Raw genomic sequence first — 21,278 nt, 5'->3', positions numbered from 1 at the left:
TCGTAACACTGTATAGTCTATGTTTTATCTATTGCCATTATCACCTGATGGGAGACAGATTTCAACATATCAGTCAGACCTTTGCAGCAATCTGAGATGATGATAATTTGATGGATGGAATGCTGAATTAATCAAACATTCACCCCAAGTCAAGAGATCTGAGTTAAAGCCATCGTTCTTTTGCTCACCATGCCACCGCAGTTTAGACCCAGCCAATGCATATCAGTCTTGACCCTGCTCCCCATGGGACCAGTCCAGACTGAACTGCAAAGCCGGGTCCTCTCTGGACCGGAAACAAAACATCCTGGGACCGATTTTGGGGTATTATCACTCATCAGGCAGGCGAGCTCAAATCCAGGGTCAAGACTGATTTGCATTTGGCTGGGTTTACACTGGAATGGTGTTGGGAGCAAAAAAATGATGGATTTAGACCCATATTTCTATACTGTGATGAATGGTTAACATAGTTCAACATTCTGTCCATCAATTGTTCTTTTTGCCTTTGTCACCCCGAGTGGGACGGGTATGACCGGTCGTGGGTCCTGTGCTTTCCATAATCTGGAGTCAAGCTTTAACAAGGATTTAACACAGATCTGTGACTGGGGTGAATGTTTGATTTGTTCAGCATTCCATCCATCATCAGGTTGTTTTGCATTTGTGCTCTAAGTGAGAAGGGTATGACCAGACGTGGGCCCAGTGTGCGCTACGTCACCGGATTCAAGCTAGCCTGGTTGATGAGGGGTGATATTCTGAAATCTGTCCCAGGATGCTTGCTTCTGGTCCAGGGAGGAACTTGGCTGGCAGTTTAGGCTGGACTGTTCCCATGAGGAGTAGGGGCAAGATGATTTGCATATAACTGGGTCCAAACTGGAATGGAGCGGTGCACAAACAAAATGATGGATTTAACCTAGATCCGTGATTGGGATGAAAGATTGATTTGTTCAGCTTTCCGCCCGTCATTTGTTCTTTCTGCATTTGTCACCCTAACTGGGAAGGGTATGCCCAGACGTGGGTCCTGTGCTCTCCATGCCACTGGATTCAAGCTAGCCTGGCTGATAAGGGGTGATGTCCTAAAACCCGTCCCAGGATGTTTGTTGTTAGTCCAGGTAGGACCTGGCCTGGCAGTTTGGGCTGTACTGTTCCCATGGGGATCAGGGTCAAGACTGATTTGCAAATGGCTGGGTCCAAACTGAAATGGTGTGTTGAGCAAAAAAATGATGGATTTAACCCAGATCTGTGACTGGGGGTGAATGTTTGATTTATTCAGCATTATGTCCATCATCTGTTCTTTTTGTGTTTAGATTGAGGTTGTGGCACTGGATAGTCTATGTTTCTTCATATCAGTAACCCTGGGCTGCGAACTCTGCTCCACCAGCGGAGTTTAAATAGTTTTGCCAACTCCACGCTCTATTGGAAATACAGGGTGCAGGCAAAACTCTGACTCCATGGCAGAGCGAAGTTAGCCCCTGTGCCACGGCCCAAACTAAAAAAAAAGAAAAACACTTACCTGATCTCTGGCGTCTCCAGCCTGCCCTCCTCCTCGCCGTGGTCTCTCCTCCTCACCACCGTCCTCGCTGCCAACCCCTACATTGAACGTCTTGTGTGGAACATGCAAGATGTAAAACTTAGGGGTTTGCGTAATCACTCATCAAAATATTGGCTGTTTTTAGGTCTCCCCTGACCCAGCGCATGCGCTGGTCTGGCGAGACTTTTTGTGAGGGCTCAAAAAATGCTACCATGGCCAGTCTAGAGCTACAGTGCATGTGCGCGGGCGCGCGCTTAGGAGCAGAGGCGGGCAAACCTCGTCATGCTCATTAAGCGCGATCACTTTTACTTTCGCCCGCGATCACTTTCACGGCGCCCCTTTGATGTTCTCGTTCAAAGAACATCAAACATCAAAGAACATGTTGTTGTGTTAATGCTTTGCTGCGCCCGTTTGACTTACAATGTGCTTTCTCTTTTCACAAACTCGATGTTTGTGTTCCTTTATTTTGAGATGCTTTTAGTATTACTGTTTTGTGACTTAAAGAACATTTAGGAAATGTTACAGTGAAACTGGACAACGTTCACAGTGTTTATTTCTGATCGCAGCGGCTGCTTCATGTCCGTTGCACCATTCAGGGAGTCCTTTCGTTGGCACTTTCATGAGGACATGATGAGGAACCTGGAAACTTTTGGCACATTCTCTTTAAAAGCACAGAATGTTGGCGGCTGGTTAATCGATTAGACCTATGTAGTGCTTTAGATCTCAAAGCGCTATGGTGGGTGCAGCAGTTACAACTCATGAAATATGGGGTGCAACTCACAAGGAGGAGGCAGGTTTGAGTGCACATTGGCTGCAATCGAACTCTTAAGATGATGGGCTGTATGTATCCATTATCAGCACTCAGTCTTCGCTAAGTGATCTTGTTTGTTTGGTTGTTGTGTTAATGCTTTGCTGCGCCCGTTTGACTTACAACGTGCTTTCTCTTTCCACAAACTCGATGTTTGTGTTCCGTTATTTTGAGATGCTTTTAGTATTACTGTCACACACAACCACAACCACACACAACCACACACACAACCACAACCACACAACCACACACACACACACACAACCACACACACACAACCACACACACAACCACACATACAACCACACACATACACACAACAACATACACATACACAACCACACACACACAACCACACACATTCAACCACACACACACACACAACCACACACACAACAACCACACACACAACCACACACACAACCACACACACACAACCACACACAACCACACACACACGACCCCACACACAACCCCACATATAACCACACACAACCACACACACACACACACACACACACACACACACCCACACACACACACAACCACACTCAACCACACAATGACACACACAACCACAACTGCACACACATAACCACACACACACAAGCACATACACACACAACCACACACACAACCACACACACAACCACACCCAACCAGGCACACAAACACACTCAACCACACACTACCACACACAATCACACACACAACCACAGCCACACACACAACCACACACACACCCACACAACCACACACACACACACAACCACAACCACACACACACAACCACAACCACACACACAACCACACATACAACCACACACATACACACAACCACACACATACACAACCACACACACACAACCACACACATACACACAACCACACACACAACCACACACACAACCACACACAACCACACACACAACCACACACACAACCCCACACACAACCACACACATACACAACCACACACACAACCACACAACCACATCCACAACCACACCTACAACCACACACACAAACAACCACACACACACAACCACACTCAACCACACAACCACACACACAACCACAACTACACATACACAACCACACACACAAGCACATACACACACAACCACACACACAACCACACACACAACCACACACACAACCACAACCACACACATACAACCACACAAACAACCACACACACAACCACACCCACAACCATACCCACAACCACACACACACACAACCACAACCACCCACACCCACAACCACACCCACAACCACACAACCACACACACAACCACACACACAAACACACACACAACCACACACACAACCACAGCCTCACACACAACACACACAACCACACACACAACCACACACACAACCACACACACAACCACACACACGCAACCACACACACAGACAACCACACACAACCACACAGAACCACACACACAACCACACACACAACCACACACACACAATCACATACACACACAACCACACACACAACCACACACACAACCACAACCACACACACAACCACACACACAACCACAACCACACACACAACCACACACAACCACACATACACAACCACACATACACAACCACACACACAACCACACACACAACCACAACCACACACACAATCACACACACACAACCACACACACAACCACACACACAACCACACACACACAACCACACATACAACCACACACACACAACCACACACACAACCACACACACACAACCACACACACACATACACAACCACCCACACAACCACCCACACAACCACACACAACCACTCACACACAACCACACACACAACCACAACCACACACACACAGCCACACACACAACAACACACAACCACACATCCACACACACCCACAACTGCACCCACACCCACAACCCCACCCACACACACAACCACACACACAACCACATACACACAACCACACACACACACACAACCACCCACACAACCACCCACACACAACCACATACACACACAGAACCACACACAGCATTGGCATAGCCAATAGGTCTCGCCTTTGGGACCTTATAAGTGTTTAGCCATGCAACAGTTGATGTGGTTGCACCAAGGATATTGTGCTGCATTACTAAATACTTAGAAGGTCCCAAAAGCGAGATCTATTGGCTATGCCAATGCTTGTTCTAAACTGCTGAGTCCATTTGTGGTGATTTTGCAAATATACTGTTTGTGGTGTGCACAAATACTGTACACATTGCCTCTTAGTTAAGCCTGACTGCTCTGTGCAACAGGAGTGAGCAAAAAACAACATCCATATTAAATAAATTGGACTTTCATCAAAATGCTATACATTATGTTAAACTGATTTCATGTACATTCATGTAAGATTATTATTACCAGATTGGACCCATTATTAAATTCATTATTCAAAAGAATTTTCCATAATAATGCAAATCCTAAAACCATTTCAACAATCACATTTTGCCAAATTATATACTGCTGTTGAGGAGTGACGATAACCAGCTCAGAACCTTTCCTCCAAAGTACTGGTGTACTGGTACTGGTGTACCTTTCCTCCAAAGTACACACACCCACAACTTCACCCGCACCCTCAACCCCACCCACACACACAACCACACACACAACCACACACACACAACCACACACACAACCACCCACACACAACCACACACACACAACCACATACACACACACAACCACACACACACAACCACACACACACACACACAACCACACACAGCATTGGCATAGCCAATAGGTCTCACCTTTGGGACCTTATAAGTGTTTAGCCATGCAACAGTTGATGTGGTTGCACCAACGATATTGTGCTGCATAACTAAATACTTAGAAGGTCCCAAAAGCGAGACCTATTGGCTATGCCAATGCTTGTTCTAAACTGCTGAGTCCATTTGTGGTGATTTTGCAAATGTACTGTTTGTGGTGTGCACAAATACTGTACACATTGCCTCTTAGTTAAGCCTGACTGCTCTGTGCAAAGCTACCAGAGGGTGAGTAACAGGAGTGAGCAAAAAACAACATCCATATTAAATAAATTGGACGTTTCATCAAAATGCTATACATTATGTTAAACTAATTTCATGTACGTTCATGTAAGATTATTATTACCAGATTGGACCCATTATTAAATTCATTATTCAAAAACATTTTCCATAATAATGCAAGTCCTAAAACCATTTCAACAATCACATTTTGCCAAATTATATACTGCTGTTGAGGAGTGACAATAACCAGCTCAGAACCTTTCCTCCAAAGTACTGGTGTGTTTGAAGAATCTCTTAGACCTTTTTCTCTCTACTCCTTTTGTTATTCCTTTTTTTCTACATTCTACCTGCACCTGCCTAGAGCCTGACGAGCCTGATTCTCACAGGTTGTCTCTCATCTTCAGGTGCTCCCCCTTCTTCAGATGCCCCGTGTACTAGCTGGTGGGTCACCTTGGCGGTGGCTTCAGGGATGCTCCTCTGTGCTGTCTTCGCTGTCCTTGGTGTGGTTCTCTTCTACGAGAGACGAACAAAGAAAGCAAATGGTAAGAGTCCATTCAAAGTCCCATTTCAAACTATATAGCAATGAAATAGCAAGTGTGATATAATGTGTTCTAATTTTAGGTGCGACCCCCGGTGGCAGCCCTAGAGTCATCTATGAAGCTGCAGTAAAGTATGAGAACGTGGAGAAAAGAAACCGAGCACAGACTGCAGTGAGTGCATGATAATACATCTATAAATACATATGGACAGCTCGTAACCAAGAGACCACTCGCAAACTGCAAAGAGTAACACACATTATTACCATAGACATGTATGTACAGATAACAGACATGTAACTGAGCACAGACTGCAGTGAGTGCATTATAATACATCTATAAATATATATGTACAGCCTGGAGATGCAAAGAGTAATAGATATTATTACATTAGACAGATGTGTACAGATAACAGTCATGTAACAAAGTACAGATTGAAATGAGAAACCACTCACAAACTGAAAAGAGTAGCACATATTATTACTATAGGCAGGTATGTAAAGAGATCAGACATGTATCCGAGCAAAGACTGCAGTGAGTGCATAATAATACATCTATTAATACATATGTACAGCCTGTAACCAAGAGCCCACTCACAAACTGCAAAGGTCCCTATGTCCGACCAAGCTCCATTGTGTTCGGCCTGAGCGTTTGGATTTGACGCAGTGAAGCGCAGCCTGATAACACGGGTTGGCGCTATCTGCTTCTAAGCACTACAGAAAATGTTATTCTTTAAAAATTCATAACTCGACTTCTGATTTTTGGATTTTTGTCTTTTTGGTCTTGGTTCACTTATCAAAATATGGGCTGTATTTCTAAACTGGTGTTGAGTCCTTTTGTGGTGATTTCACCAATTTACTGTTTGTGGTGTGCACAATACTGTACACATTGCTTTTTAGTTAAGCCTGACTGCTCTGTGCCAAGCTAGCAGAGGGTGAGCACAGGTTAATTTAGAGGGTGTCACTGACTTACCCGGTCTAGGATTGTGCTCCCTGCTTGGACAGAGTGAGTACCTCTGCCAACCAGAAACCCAATTTCTAACATCCACCATGGCCCATGTTTTGCCACTGCTCCTGCCCCTCCCACCTGGCCTCTGTGGTTCATTTTTCTTTCCCTGCCTCTCCCACCCACCCTTTGATTTCGGCTTGCTGATTCTGCACTTCTGGCCTGCCCACTGTGGTATTGTTTGAACTGCTCCTGACCCTCCCTCTTGCCCTCTGAGTTCAGCTTGTTGAACGTACCCCTGTGACCTGCCCTCCATGGTCAGCGTGCTGCTCTTGTCCCCATCTGCCTTCAGTCTTTGGTTTGTTTCATTGCCTCTACCACACCTTGCTACCCTCCGAGGTCAGCTTACTACCGCGTCTTTGGTCCATGTGCTGCCCCTTCGACTTCAGCCTGCCCTCCAGGGTCCATGTACTCCCACAGCCCCTCCACCGAGCCTGTTTTTACTGTGTGCTCCCTCACATATTGCCTAGAGAGTATGTTTTGTGTTATTAATTTCAGTGTTCAGTGGTTATCATGGTACCAGCAGCGGGTACCGCAGGACCTGCATCCCGATAATGTTTTTTTTCTTATTTAACTGGATGGGTGTCTCTTTGTAACCATTCCCCACATGGCCTTGGGGTTCAGAGTGTGCCTACACTGCACCCTAAGAAGCTATTTTATAATATTTTTCAAGACCCTGAGGTTTGTAATGTCTGCCGCAACAGTTTGTTTCTTGACCAGTAAATCAAATTGCAGGGAATATTTTGACAAGTCTTGGTCCGACTGTACCATAAAGGCACAAGATAGAAAAAGTTCTCTGGCCAAGCAGAAGGCCTCACTTTAAAAAATGTCAGTCCCATGGGACTCCTGTGGGACCTAGTTTCAATGTATTTCACCAAAACTCATTTTGCACTTGCAATTTTCCAAAGGAATTTTAGACAGCAATGCATGAAAAATGGATCAACAGAATTGCACTAAATTTGGCACTAAGCTAGATCTTTACTCAAAAAACTTACTTTTTACGATAAATCCATTCAGCAGTTTATGAGAAATAAAGGTTAAAAAAATCAAAAATCTAGATGATTGGTCCCACTGGAGTCCTGCAGTACTTCTGCGGTATGGCAAGAAAAAAAAGTAGAATGCGCTAATGGCCTAGATACCTTATTTTCCTGTCCACCTTCTACACTGAGCCTACTCTACCGAGCAATCTGAATGTTGCAGCCACCATTACAGACACAAGTACACTACCCAGTACCCTGAATTTGTTAGAATAAATAGTACATAACAGGGCAGGGAAGGAGCACCCCAACCTCTTGTCTTGTGGAAGTGGTAGGCGGTCTCAGAGCAACCCGCAATGGAATCAGTTTTTAAAAATCTTCAGTTTCCTCTCCTGGAGAACTGCAGTGGGAGCCAGTGAGGCCTCCTGTGTAAAATAAATACCTTTGGACACCCAAGTCGCTACTATATGCACCCTCTGGCTTGTACAGAACTTTTCACCGAGAGCCCATTCTCCTTCCAGAGACCATAGCACTAGTAAGTGACCAAGAGTCTACTACACACAGCCTTCATTCTCTACACAGTTCCTCATCGAGAGGCCTGTCCATCTCACACCCAAGCCCATGCTATGCACACCCTTCTCCTTGTACAGAAGTCTTCATGGGCATCCCACTCCCTCCAGACGCTCAAGCACCATTAGGTGGATGAGATCGTACTGCGCACACTCTTCACCTCTTACAGAAGTGTTCATGGACAGCCCACTCCCTCCAGACACTCAAGCACTACTAGGTGGATAAAATCATACTATGCACACTCTTCTCATTGTACATAAGTCTTCATGGACAGTCCACTCCCTCCAGACACTCAAGCACTATTAGGTGGATAGGATCATACTATGCACACTCTTCTCATTGTACAGAAGTCTTTATGGACAGTCCACTCCCTCCAGACACTCAAGCACCATTAGGTGGATGAGATCGTACTGCGCATACTCTTCATCTCCTACAGAAGTGCTCATGGACAGCCCACTCCCTCCAGACACTCCAGCACTATTAGGTGGATAAGATCATACTATGCACACTCTTCTCATTGTACAGAAGTCTTCATGGACAGCCCACTCCCTCCAGACACTCAAGCAAAATTAGGTGGATGAGATCGTACTGCGCATACTCTTCATCTCCTACAGAAGTGTTCGTGGACAGCCCACTCCCTCCAGACACTCAAGCACTATTAGGTGGATAAGATCATACTATGAACACTCTTCTCATTGTACAGAAGTCTTCATGGACAGCCCACTCCCTCCAGACACTCAAGCACTATTAGGTGGATAAGATCATACTGCGCACACTCTTCACCTCGTACAGAAGTCCTCACGAAGAGCTCACTCCCTCCAGACAATCAAATACCATTAGGAAGAAAAGATCATACTACGCACACTCTTCCCCTTGTACAGAAGTCCTCATTGACAGTCCACTCCCTCTAGACAATCAAGCACCATTAGGTAGATAAGATCATACTTCACACACTCCACCTCGTACAGATGTCTTCACAAAGAGCTCACCTCCTCCAGACACCCAAGCACCATTAGGTAGATAAGATCGTACTACACACATTCTTTTCCTTGTACAGAAGTCTTCATGGACAGTCCACTCCCTCCAGACACCCAAGCACCATTAGGTGGATGAGATCATACTACGCACACTCTTTACCTCCTACAGAAGTCTTCATGAACAGCCCACTTCCTCCAGACACCCAAGTACCATTAGGTGGATAAGATCATACTACGCAAACCCTTCTCCTTGTACATATATTTATATATAACCTACTAGCGGTTGCCAGTAGGTAGTTATAGTTAGAATCTAGTTTCCATAGGAAAAGCGTTTTTTGACTTGCCTATATCTATGTTGACAAATTCACAAATGTTTTTTTTTTTCAATGTGTGCCAGTGGGTCTTACAGTGCACGAAAAGTTTGGGGGGGTGATCCGTGAAGCGGGGGCTGAGAAAAAGGGGGGGTCAATAAAAGTGTGTTAGACACAACAGCCTGAACTGCTTGACAGATTTGCACCACATTTTGCAGAAAGCTAGATCTTGGTTTAGAAGGTGGGCTTTTTGTGATTTGGTTTAAATAAGTTCAGTAGTTTTGGGGATATTTAAAGAAAAACAAATCTGTTCATCTCTAGGGTTGTGCCTACTTCATGAATATTGACGATCTTGTGCAGAGATCTGATTGACTGCCCACACTTCAACCAGGAAGTGTTGGCAGTCCTTTTGGAACTCAGCCTCAGCCAAGACCCCCAGAAAAATATCAAAATTAAGAAAAGGTGGCAGGGTAGAAATACTCTGACCCCCTAGCCCAGGTTTTTGTGTCCCCTAGTGATCCTGCCAGACCAAAAAAGCTTCTTTTTTTTTTAAATGTTCCTGAAAAATAGCAAGTATTTGCAAATTTGCCGCCAAAACAAAAACAAGCGCTGTATCCCACACTTGTTTAATGATTAGCCAACGGGGTGGGTTAGGACCCAGGGGCTTCTTTTTATATATTTAAATAGAGGAAGGGGGCTGTGCAGCCCCCCTCCTGGGACATGTAAAGCCCTGTGGCCCACCACCTCCCAGGGTCACATATGTAAAAGAGGGAGGGGGGATTTGCGGCTTCTCTTCCGGGCCATGAACAGCCAAGGGGACCACCACCTATCGGGGCTTTGTTATTTTATTTAGAAGGAGGTGGACCATGTGGCGCCCATCCTGGGCTGTTCTAAGCCCCAGGGACCATCACCTACCGGGGGCAGGCCCTACAGGAACAAAGAGGGCGGTAGGCCACCTATATCCCGGGGGGCCCACTCCCAGGGCAGAGCTCTTTGCTTTGACTTTGCAAGAGTTTTGATGGCTCCTGTTAAGTGAGAGAACACTGTTAGTCCACTTCTCGTGGGTAGGAGCAGGAAAAATGCTCCTGACAGCTGGGAGCGGACTTTACATTTGTTTTCCTGCCCACTGTCAAGTGGGTAAGAAAACAGACTAACCCATACAGCAACTCACACACTCACTCGCAGACCCATACAGCCACTTATTCATCCATACAGCTTCTCACACTGCCACTTGCTCACCAGTACAGCCACTCACACAGCCACTCACACACCCAAACTGTTTCTCACATATCCACTCACACACAAATATACACAATCACACAGCCACTCATATAATGTATATCAAATTTTTTTATTATGATTTGGAACTCAAAAAAGACACAAAGTTCTACAAGACCATATCTCACAATTAATAATTTACAAAAGTAAATATACCAAAACCGGTCAGTGTGTAAATCTCATGAATGATTATATACAAATTAAAAACACATGAGAAACAATCAATATACAAACACACTCCATCCAGTTCAAGTGACCTTGGACTAATAAAGTGCCAAAACGTTATTGGATTGTGGAAAAATACAGAACCTGACCAATCTCATAAATAATTATATACAAAGTAAAACACATGCAAAAACAATCAATGTACAAACACACTCTACATACATAAAAGAACCATGGACAAATAAAGTGCAAAATGCGCTATTGGAATGTGGCAAAATGCGGAACATGACCAACATAAAAAATATAGCAGGGGCAACAGTATAATTGTAATACAGTGCTTCGGAATGAATCAGTGAAATAACCTTTAGGCAGCGTTAATGCAGTAATCTACTCAAACTGTGCAAATCTTACTACCCTGGAGGACCATTTTAATCAAGTGCAAAAGCAATGCAGTAAGAAAATAATTCTGTCTAAAAATTGTTTAAAAAAGATAAAAAGTTTTGAACGAACTATTTCCAAGGGTGGAGACAAATCACAGTTCCTGGCCTCCACTGCCGAGGAAATATTGTACTTTAGGAACACTGGTCTTAACAGACGACCTCGAAGTGAAGGAAGTGGAGGACAAACAAATAGCAGATGGATTAGATTTTTAACATGCTTCCTGCAAAGGTCACAGAGCCTCTCTTCCCTAGAGAAACCCTCCCATGCTCCTGTTATGATTCGTAAAGGGAGCAGGTTCAGACTTAATAGCAAAATGGTTCTGTGCAAAACATGGGGAAGATTCTATAGGACATACGGTTGTGTTTTTTTACATGCACTACTTTCCACTATTATGTCATTCCTAATATGCAGAGAATGCAGAATATCTCTTTAATGACTTCTTCAAGTGGAAGAGGTGTGGCGCCGCGGCCAGGGCGACTGACTCCGGAATCTGGGGATCATGGTTCAATCCTGAGCGCCGGTGTCAGATTAGCCCAGCACCATGTGACTCTGGGCAATAGCTTGCTTAATCTTCCCGACGGCCCCCAGTGCCTAGAGACCCTTACGGGTGATTGTTCGCGCTTTACAAATGTGGATTATTATTATTATGACTAACTTCATAAATTGTTCTTTTAATCAAGTTTTTCAAAATCGGCTTTGGGAGGGGGCTTGCTTCGCTTTGCCCAATTCCAAATAACTCTAAGGATTTTGCATAATTTCTTTAAACAGCGCTTCTTCCCTTTAAACAGAGTATTTTTGCAGCCCGTACACAGACCAAATCACTACTCAATAAGATATTACCCCGCCTTAAGCTTGCTGCCACGGTGAATACATAGGAGTCCAGAAGCTCACATTGAAGCCGGATTGCCATTGGAGCAGCTGCACAGTTCAAGTTACAAATCTGGCACCAAATGCGTTCTTCCACCTTCTTAAAGAAGGCCCAGTCCCGCTCATCCATAGATTCACAGGCATAACTCAATAAAGGTGTTGTTTTAATTTTATAAACTGCCAAAATCTCGGTGGAGTGTCTTTGCCCACAATGTTTATATAGCCTACCGATTGTGAAAGCCTGGGATATTACTTTACTTCTGCTCTATCTAATGTGATAGCTATTACAGCAGTTACTGGAAGTGGAGTTCTACCTAAACACGGGTACAACTTTACCACTTCTAGCTTATATTTCTCTAAAAACCAATGCAAACCTTTTCTAAACCTACTTCCTCGATACCTAAAAAACATAACTTTACTCTTGGAAATGTTTATTTTTTAGGAAATGTTTGTCAGCATAGTTTCCTAACTCAGAAAGGCGCTTTTGTAAACAGATCAGGGTTAAATCTAGTAAGATGGCGTCATCAGTGTAGAGAAGACAACCAAGTTTCATGATTCCTAAATTTGGTGGGTCCCCCTTCCACTGTCAAACTCTATTAGGCAAGTTGTTGATATAAAGGGGGAGGAGAAGCTGTGCTAATAGGCGCCCTTGTTTCAACCCATTATCAGTTTCCACTTTGCTCCACAAGCCCTTGTTCCCTCCCATCAGGACCTCTGTCCAAGGAGAAGAGTGCAAAGCAATAACTAGCCTTAGCAGTTGTGTTGGGATCCCCAAAGCAAGCAATTTCCTCCACAGCCTCCCACGATCAAACCTATCGAATGCTGCGGAGAAATCTATAAAAGCAGCATATAAGGCCATACCCTTACCTACTGGATAGTTTTCAACCAAAGTTTCGAGGGTTGTGATGTTGTCTAGAGTACCACAATGCTTACGGCACCCAGCCTGCTCCACAGGGAAAGATTATTCCCAAAAGCCCAGTCCTGATGGTCCAAGAGAATACTCTTGGTGAACAGCTTCCCAATTGCATCCAGTAGTGCAATCTGCCTAAAGCTGGCAGGAGAGGTTTTAGGACCCTCTGTGTATAAAGGCACCACTAGGCTTCCTCTCCAGGAGGACGGTGTAGTCCCATGTACATAGCAGTATTGGAACACCGGATGGAGGAAAAGGGCCCATGCAGAAATATCTTTTTAATAAGAGATATCGGGAGATCATCTGGGCCCATCACCCCAGAATTCCTTGCACCCTTAATAAAACTTTCCATCTCCTCCAAGGAAGGAGGGCCTTATATGTTCAAGAAGGGAGACTCGGCAATCGACTTCAACTGAAACCAGTCACTAGAATTTGTTGCATATAACTGTGAAATATATTTGATCCATTCTGCATCGGATATTAAGATGGCTTCAGCCTGAACTCGACAATCACAGTATTCGGCTATTACAGACCAATATTTATGTGAGTCACGAGAAAGTGCAACCTCTCTCAGCTTGATACGTTTCTAATCCTCCTCCCCTCTACGTTCAGACACCATTAGTCTCGCTCTCACCCGCTTAAATCGATTTATTTCCCTTTGCCTCAATAGTGATGAATCCTTAAATTGTTCCCTTACTAGAAAGTTTATCTCCTGATTTAGCCTTTTTACCTCTTGAGAGACAACCACCAAGGGTTTTACACTGGTCAATCGTTTCTTACTCCCACATGATATAAATAAAATCAACTGGTTCTCAAACCATACAATGGGATTTTCTTGTGTGGGCCCAGAGCTTGCTATTTAACAAGTCCTGATAAGTTTATTGGTTTTTAATTTGACCAACAGGTATGCCCATTATTTTTATTATAGACAATCGTATGATTTCTGGTATCCCAGGACTCAAGCACCTTGAGTTCTAAATTGATTACCACCGAAAGAATACTATGATCACTCCAGTTTGTCCTCAATGCCTTAAACTGTATACAAGCACCATACATTTTACAAGATATCACCATATAATCAATTCATGATTGCCCTCAAGAGGAGTGAAAGGAAAAGGAAGCTGGGGAATCATCTGGAAACCTCTATTTAAAGGTCATTGGTTCTCAGGCAATCCAGACAGCTTAAACCCCACCTGTCAGATTTAATATAACCAGGCAAAACTGCCCCTGAGATACTCCATACGTCATCCAGCTCTGAAATACCAAAGGTCAAAGTGGAACAATGAAAGACTTTAGCATTACAATCTCCCCCCGTAATGTCAGTGTGCATTCTTCTAGAGTACTAATATTGTTCATGAAAGAAAACATAGATTCAACTGTAGAATCAGATGCCCTCCCTGGCAGAATGTTTACCAGAAGAAAGGATGAATACAGGCCTCCTATAACATTACTCAAAATCAGCTTTATGCATATGCAGACATTTGAAGGATGAACAAAAACCTCGGAATTCCAGCTTATACTGATGCGAAGTAAAATGGCTAAACCTCCACTGGCATGGCTTTGTACTGTGGGTTTTGCTGCACAAGTAAATGCAAACTAATTCTCATATTTAAAATCAGAACAAATCCACGTTTCTTGTAAGCAAATTACCATGAGGTGGAATTACATTAAAAAGTTTAATTTAGAACTAGGCTTTTCTAAACCCACGGTATTCAAGGAGAGAACTTTGCGCGGGGGCTACTTCTCCTCTGCAGCGTGGGGAGTTTTGGATTCACTTTGGAGGCATTCATTGTACCTGCTATCCAACTCCAGGGGCCAACTCATCTCCTATTCTGGATTCCCTGACTCTCTGGTCCTCATAGCCTGGAATATTTACCACTCTTGTCCCTGTGACACACCCAATAGATATTATACTATCCTACGGGTTTACAACCACCTCCCCACCCCTGCTATTAGGTATTACACTAGCGGGGCCCTGCGTGTCCACCCTTTGGTTATTTATCAAAACAATCTCCTCAAACAGGAATACGTCAATCCCCTTTTACCAAAAATAGTCAACATTAGCATTATAATAATCCTGGAACTAAATGTTACTTTGGAACTAGGAATTAGGTTTTAAGGATCCGTGAACACCTGATCAATACCTTTACTTGTTACAAGGCTCAAATCTTCTATATCTAATAACTGCTGCACAATAAAGCTTCTATTCAATGAACCCAGTTCCCTGTCAACTCGAGAATCAACGTTCAGGGCATTAGATATATATCCTAGCCGTGGTCCTTCGACTAACCTATTGCTCTGCTTTTGCCCAGCCCCCCATTTAAGGATTTGAGCTGGTGGGAAGAAAGGGGCAGCCTCCCCATTAAGAATCCTCCTATGATTTGTATCAATCTGTACTGGGAGAGAATCTGCACAAGAGCGGTTTGTGGGAGATCTATCAAAGAGGAATGTATGATGTTACTATGGATACTAATACCCCACGTGTGCCATTACAACGCGGGTATTACAATGCTAGTACACTTACAACGACCTACAACAAGAACGTATTCTTTTACCATGCATATGCCTTTACCATGCATGCCATTACAATGCAAAGGCATGCATGGTAAAGGCATACTTTTGGTAAAAGTGTGTAAGGTAAGTAACACTACCCTGCCCTACCATAAAGCCTAGATCACTACCCGTACATGACCCCTTCCGACCCCAGAAACCCAGCTCTTGCCCTTTCCTAAACCCTAAATCACTACTCCTGCATGACCCCCAATCCTCAATCCTTTCCCTACCCTAAACCCTAAATCACTACCCCTGTATTACCCACCTGACCCCAATACTTTCCCTTCCTAAACCCTAGAACACTTCCCCTGCACGACCCCCAGACCCCCCAGTCCTCTCCCTACCCTAAAACCTAAATCACTAGCCCTGCACGACCCCCAAACCCCAATCTTTTTTCTACCCTAAATCCTAGAACACTAACCCTGCATGACACCCCAACCTCCAGTCCTCTACATGCCCTAAACCCTTAAACACTACCCCTGCACGACCCTCCCTCTACGCCCAGTCCTCTCCCTACCCTAAAACACAACCCTTGCTTGACCCCGACCCCCAGTCCTCTACCTGCCCTAAACTCTAAAACGCTACCCCTGCATGACCCCTAAGCCCCCAATCCTTTCACGGCCCTAAACCACTGCCCCCACACGATGACCCCGACACCCTAAAAATGTGACCCCCTCCCCAGGCCCAATTTCCCTTACCTCTCTTTCCTTGTGGATCCTCTCTCTCCCCGTGGTTCCCGGTTCCTGCGGTCTGAGGGGCAGAGCACATCATTGTGAGGAAGCGCAAGAGCCTCTATTACCCCACAACGATGTGGATTCCCTATATTATTTTACAATGTATGTGCTTTTACCATACATACCTTTACAACGAAATTCATTGTAAAGGCATGCGTGGTAAAATAACATGCGTTGTAAAATGCATACAAGTAACAGCCTAATGATGTAATGACTGTTACCCATCCAAAAGCCACCCTACTGCTATATACATATAATTTGGCTGAAAGAATTCTCCACTCCAGATACAGTCCAAGCACTCACTCCTGGCTTTGCAATTAGGAGGCAAGATAGAAGGGAGAAAACAGGAGGGGGTGACTATTATATATAGAAATGATTATGGATGCATGACAACACCCTTGTCTATCTCTAACTGTGATACTTCAGTCTTCAGCATAAAACTTTCACCCAATACCACCTTCTCAGGGAAACTAATTTATAGACCTCCGGGTACCGCTAACTCTTTCCTAGAGGAATTACCGTGTACCGTAGCCACAACGGTGGCGAGTAAGGGGTTCACAACCATACTAGGGGATTTTAATCTTCACCTAGAGTCACTTGACAGTAACACTTCAAACAGATTAATCCAAGACATGGAAGCCCTACATCTCAAGCAACTGATCAGAGAGAGCACACATGAAAAAGGACACCTATTAGACGCCATATTCTCCAATGAATCCAAGTTAGTGGTAGGGACACCCATGCAAGTGCCATGGACTGATCACTATTTCATCCCTTTCACATTAGAGCACCCCAAGGCACAGCTCATAGGGGATAAACTAACCAAGACTAGGAATAAATGGCCTAGATTGTTAAAGGATAATATGATAAATGATCTAGTAGCCCAGGCCCCAGGCATAACAGACAACATAGAAGAGTCTGATAAGAGGTGGACAGAATGGATTAATAATGTAGCAGCCCAATACCCGCAAAGAACCAGACCAAACAACCAACCATCGAGGAAAAAAGCGGCCTGCTTCAACAATAACATTATACAGTTAAAGACCTGTAAAAAGCTGGAAAGACTCTGGAGAAAAAATTATCACCCCGATATAAAAAAAGCCAATACAAGACAGTTATCAGACAGTATCATAACGAAATGCTCCAAGCCCAAGCCAAATTTTTCGAAGGAAAAATTAACTCAGCAGGTAACTCGTCCAGAGAGCTTTTTAAGATAGTGCGCTCACTCACTTCCCCGGAGCAGGAAACAAACATTCCCACCTCATCCAAGGAGAGATGTAATAGGATGGCAAACTTCTTTAAGAAAAAAGTAGAAATCATATACAACTCCCTTCTAGGAAACAATTGCCCAAATCAGGGTGAGACTCAACCGAGCAACACAGATGAAGTGGAAAGTAAAACAGGGATGAGATTAGACCACTTCACAAACATAAGTGAGGAAGCTATGATCTCCATCTTGTCAAAGATTAAATCCGGCTCCCCCTTAGACCCAATGCCGCCAGACATCTTTAGGCAAGGAGGTAAAAAAACATATCAACAACTGCAGCACTTATATCACTCTCCTTGACACAGGGACTGTCCCCCAATCCTGGAAGCATGCTATTATCCGGCCACTGCTAAAAAAGCCCAGCTAGACCCAGCAGAACTAGGGAACTACCGACCCATCTCACTCTTGCCACTACTAGGCAAAATAACAACAAAATATGTTAATCAGGCTCTGTCCCAATACATAGAGGATATTCCGATACTAAACGCCACTCAAATGGGCTTTCGAGTTTCGACCCCATCATAGCACAGAGTGAGCTCTGTTGGTAGCAACAGAGGAATTGAAGGGAATCCTAGACCAGGGAAGTTCAGCAGTTATTCTGCTCCTGGACCTCAACGCCGCCTGTGATAAGGTGAATCATAACACCATTATACGCAGGCTAAAGGAAACTGGTGTCACAGGCTCTGCCCGTGAGTGGATAACTTCTTTCCTAGAAAACCGATCCTTCCAGCTAATGGAAGGTGAACATTACTCTGATATCCTCCAACTGTCGTGTGGAGTCCCACAGGGCTCCGCACTAAGCCCGACACTTTTCAATCTACATATGCTACCACTAGCAGAGATAGTGCAGCAATTTGGATTGTCAATAGTGTCATACGCGGATGACACCCAGCTGATTTTATCTGTGACGGAAGGTCCCCAATCGAGGCACCACAATCTGGCACCATGCATGATGCAAGTTGCAGATTGGATGAACAAGGGGTGCCTAAAATTGAAGGGAGGCAAAACAGAGCTCATGTTCCTGGGTAACAAGGAGGTCCCAAGAAACACGATTAGGTGGCCTCCAGAACTAGGAGATCCCCCAGCCCTAAAGAATCTTGGAATTTGGTTGGACAAAAATCTGTCCATGGAGACTCAAGCCAGACAAATATCAGGTTCATTCTTCTGAGCATTGCGAATGCTTTGGAAGATCCTACCGCTCATTCCTGAAACTGTAGTGGAGACGGAGTTTTATATGCACACATTGCTATGTTAGTATAAGCGTCTTCGAAGTTAGAAACGCCAGGATGATCTGTCTGTGTTATATCATGGTCAAAATCAATTGCGTTCTATACTGCAGTTTGCATGGACTTTGCAAACATTGAAGGCTGGGAAAGTTCCTTGGGACTACAGGAATACATCGTCTTTATTCCTTCCATTTAATCTGATTGCAAAACAACAGATCATGTCCATGAAAGATGCAACATATTCATTACTGCATATTGAGAAGTTAGAACTTTTGCCTTTCTCTGTGGCCGAATTGAACTCCGCTGTGTGGCTTATCCACGGGTTAATCACATTACCATTTCCTTTGTTTAAGTTCAGTTCGTGTATGAAACATTATGCCCTAGGCAGATATGAACCGTTGGGTACTGCTTTCCTACATGAAGTTTGGTCACTCCCATTTAAATGCATGAGAGAAGGTAAAGAAGTTTATTTAAAAGGTGAGGAATGCATTTCCACACCTGATCACTCAGTAGTTTGTAGGCACATCCAATTGCATGGCGCATGCAATGTTCATGAACCAAATCTAGCTTGCGTCCTGAAAGGGGTTCCAGTGCCAGCTATTACATCCTCTTTTACATTGTTAGCTAACGGTAGTTATTTACTTTTAAATAATGAGGCTTGCTGCGGGATGTTAGTGGGAATTCCCTACATTGTGACTGTCTCACAATGAGTAGTCTGCTGTAAAAATTTCCTTTTCCCACCCCCGCATGGGCGGCTGGATGCATCCGTCTGGCCTTCCATTCCAACCTTGAAAGCAGAGTTCAACAAGATGAGCAGAATAAGGGCTCTATTGTCTCAAAAAGAAGTCGCTCTGACTTCCTTCCGTGAAACATTTGTCCTTCACGTAGCAAACACACGCACAGAGGTGCATGCGCTTTTAAATACTGATCTCCCCCTTCATTTCAGTGCTCTGATTCACACTATTTTCAACGCCTCATCAACAACTGGCTTGGCACATTTTTCAAAATTGTGGGCTCCGACCTTGTGACCTCCTTCCAAACTATCTTTGGTGTGATTCAGCATTTTTTCATTCTATTTTTTCCAGCGTCTTCGGCGGGCTCCTGTTGATTCTCGCCCTCACGGCTGGTGTGCTGCAGTTGGTCTGCTTACTGCGCAATGGTTGCACAATTTGTGTCACACGACAGCCTGTCCTGGCTGCTCCATCTTCGTAACCGGATGCTTGAATATTATGGAACATTACCACTGGCCACCTTAAGCATAGCCTATGGATTGTCTTTTCGGTTTTCCTACTTTACTTGCGTACAACCTGTTTTTCATTGCCTAGATTGTCCTTTCAAATGGGCTCTGGATTTGTGCTTGTCGAACTCGGTGTCTCCTGCCCCGCATTATGATCGACTGATGAGTCCCTTAGTGGCTTATGAGTTGGACTGTTCTGGTATCAGGATTATGGCCTGTGAAGCGGCACTTTGAGTCCTATGGAATTGGGACATCTGTAACGCAGCGTATGACTTCTTGGCAAGAAGTTATCTTGAAGAACACGCCAGTTGTCCTCTGATTGTGCTAGAGGCTCCAGTTATCGAGGAACTGTATGTTTGTTTACCTTGTTAGACTGGATGGCGGAAACTTTTACAGAACATTCTAATAACTTCCTCTTGGAGGCTGAGGCTACTTATTGTGCTTACACGTTGATGGATTAACTTGGATGTCGTCCAACTTTCCTTGTACGAATTACACATTTTTTTTTTTTGATTCGCGATTTAGGCTCATCTGAGCCTTTGCAAGAGGTTACATATTTTTCATTTTTCTCCTTTTTTTTCATTTATTACGCGGGTTTTTCGAACTTTCACTACCATTTATATGGATTTACAATACATGCACTTGGTTCTGTCTCTGTCGAACTTGAACTCTGCGTTCCTCAATTGTATCCCTATTTGTTCGTGGTCCGATCAAGGGAGTGTGTAGTGGAGACGGAGTTTTAGATGTACACATTGCTATGTTAGCTTAAGCGTCTTCGAAGCTAGAAACGCCATCTTGCCACTTTTTCTGCTTTTGCACACGACACTTCAGATAGATGTTATTATATGAAAAACTGCTTGCCTG

The 21,278-nt window shown here is 44.2% G+C and overlaps 1 protein-coding gene across 1 annotated transcript in view; it reads left to right on the top strand.

The window, feature by feature from the left end:
• LOC146808704 (uncharacterized) overlaps window positions 1-21,278 on the top strand; it is a 509,741-nt gene that overhangs the window by 139,240 nt on the left and 349,223 nt on the right. The window contains exons 4-5 of the mRNA XM_085615517.1: window positions 5,765-5,902; window positions 5,982-6,070. Coding sequence (XP_085471643.1) covers window positions 5,765-5,902; window positions 5,982-6,070 — 227 coding nt within the window. The remainder of the gene's footprint in view (window positions 1-5,764; window positions 5,903-5,981; window positions 6,071-21,278) is intronic.

The sequence above is a fragment of the Triturus cristatus genome, chromosome 7 (assembly GCF_964204655.1).
Source record: "Triturus cristatus chromosome 7, aTriCri1.1, whole genome shotgun sequence".
NCBI lineage: Eukaryota > Metazoa > Chordata > Amphibia > Caudata > Salamandridae > Triturus > Triturus cristatus.
This window is presented reverse-complemented; position numbering and strand designations above follow the sequence as displayed.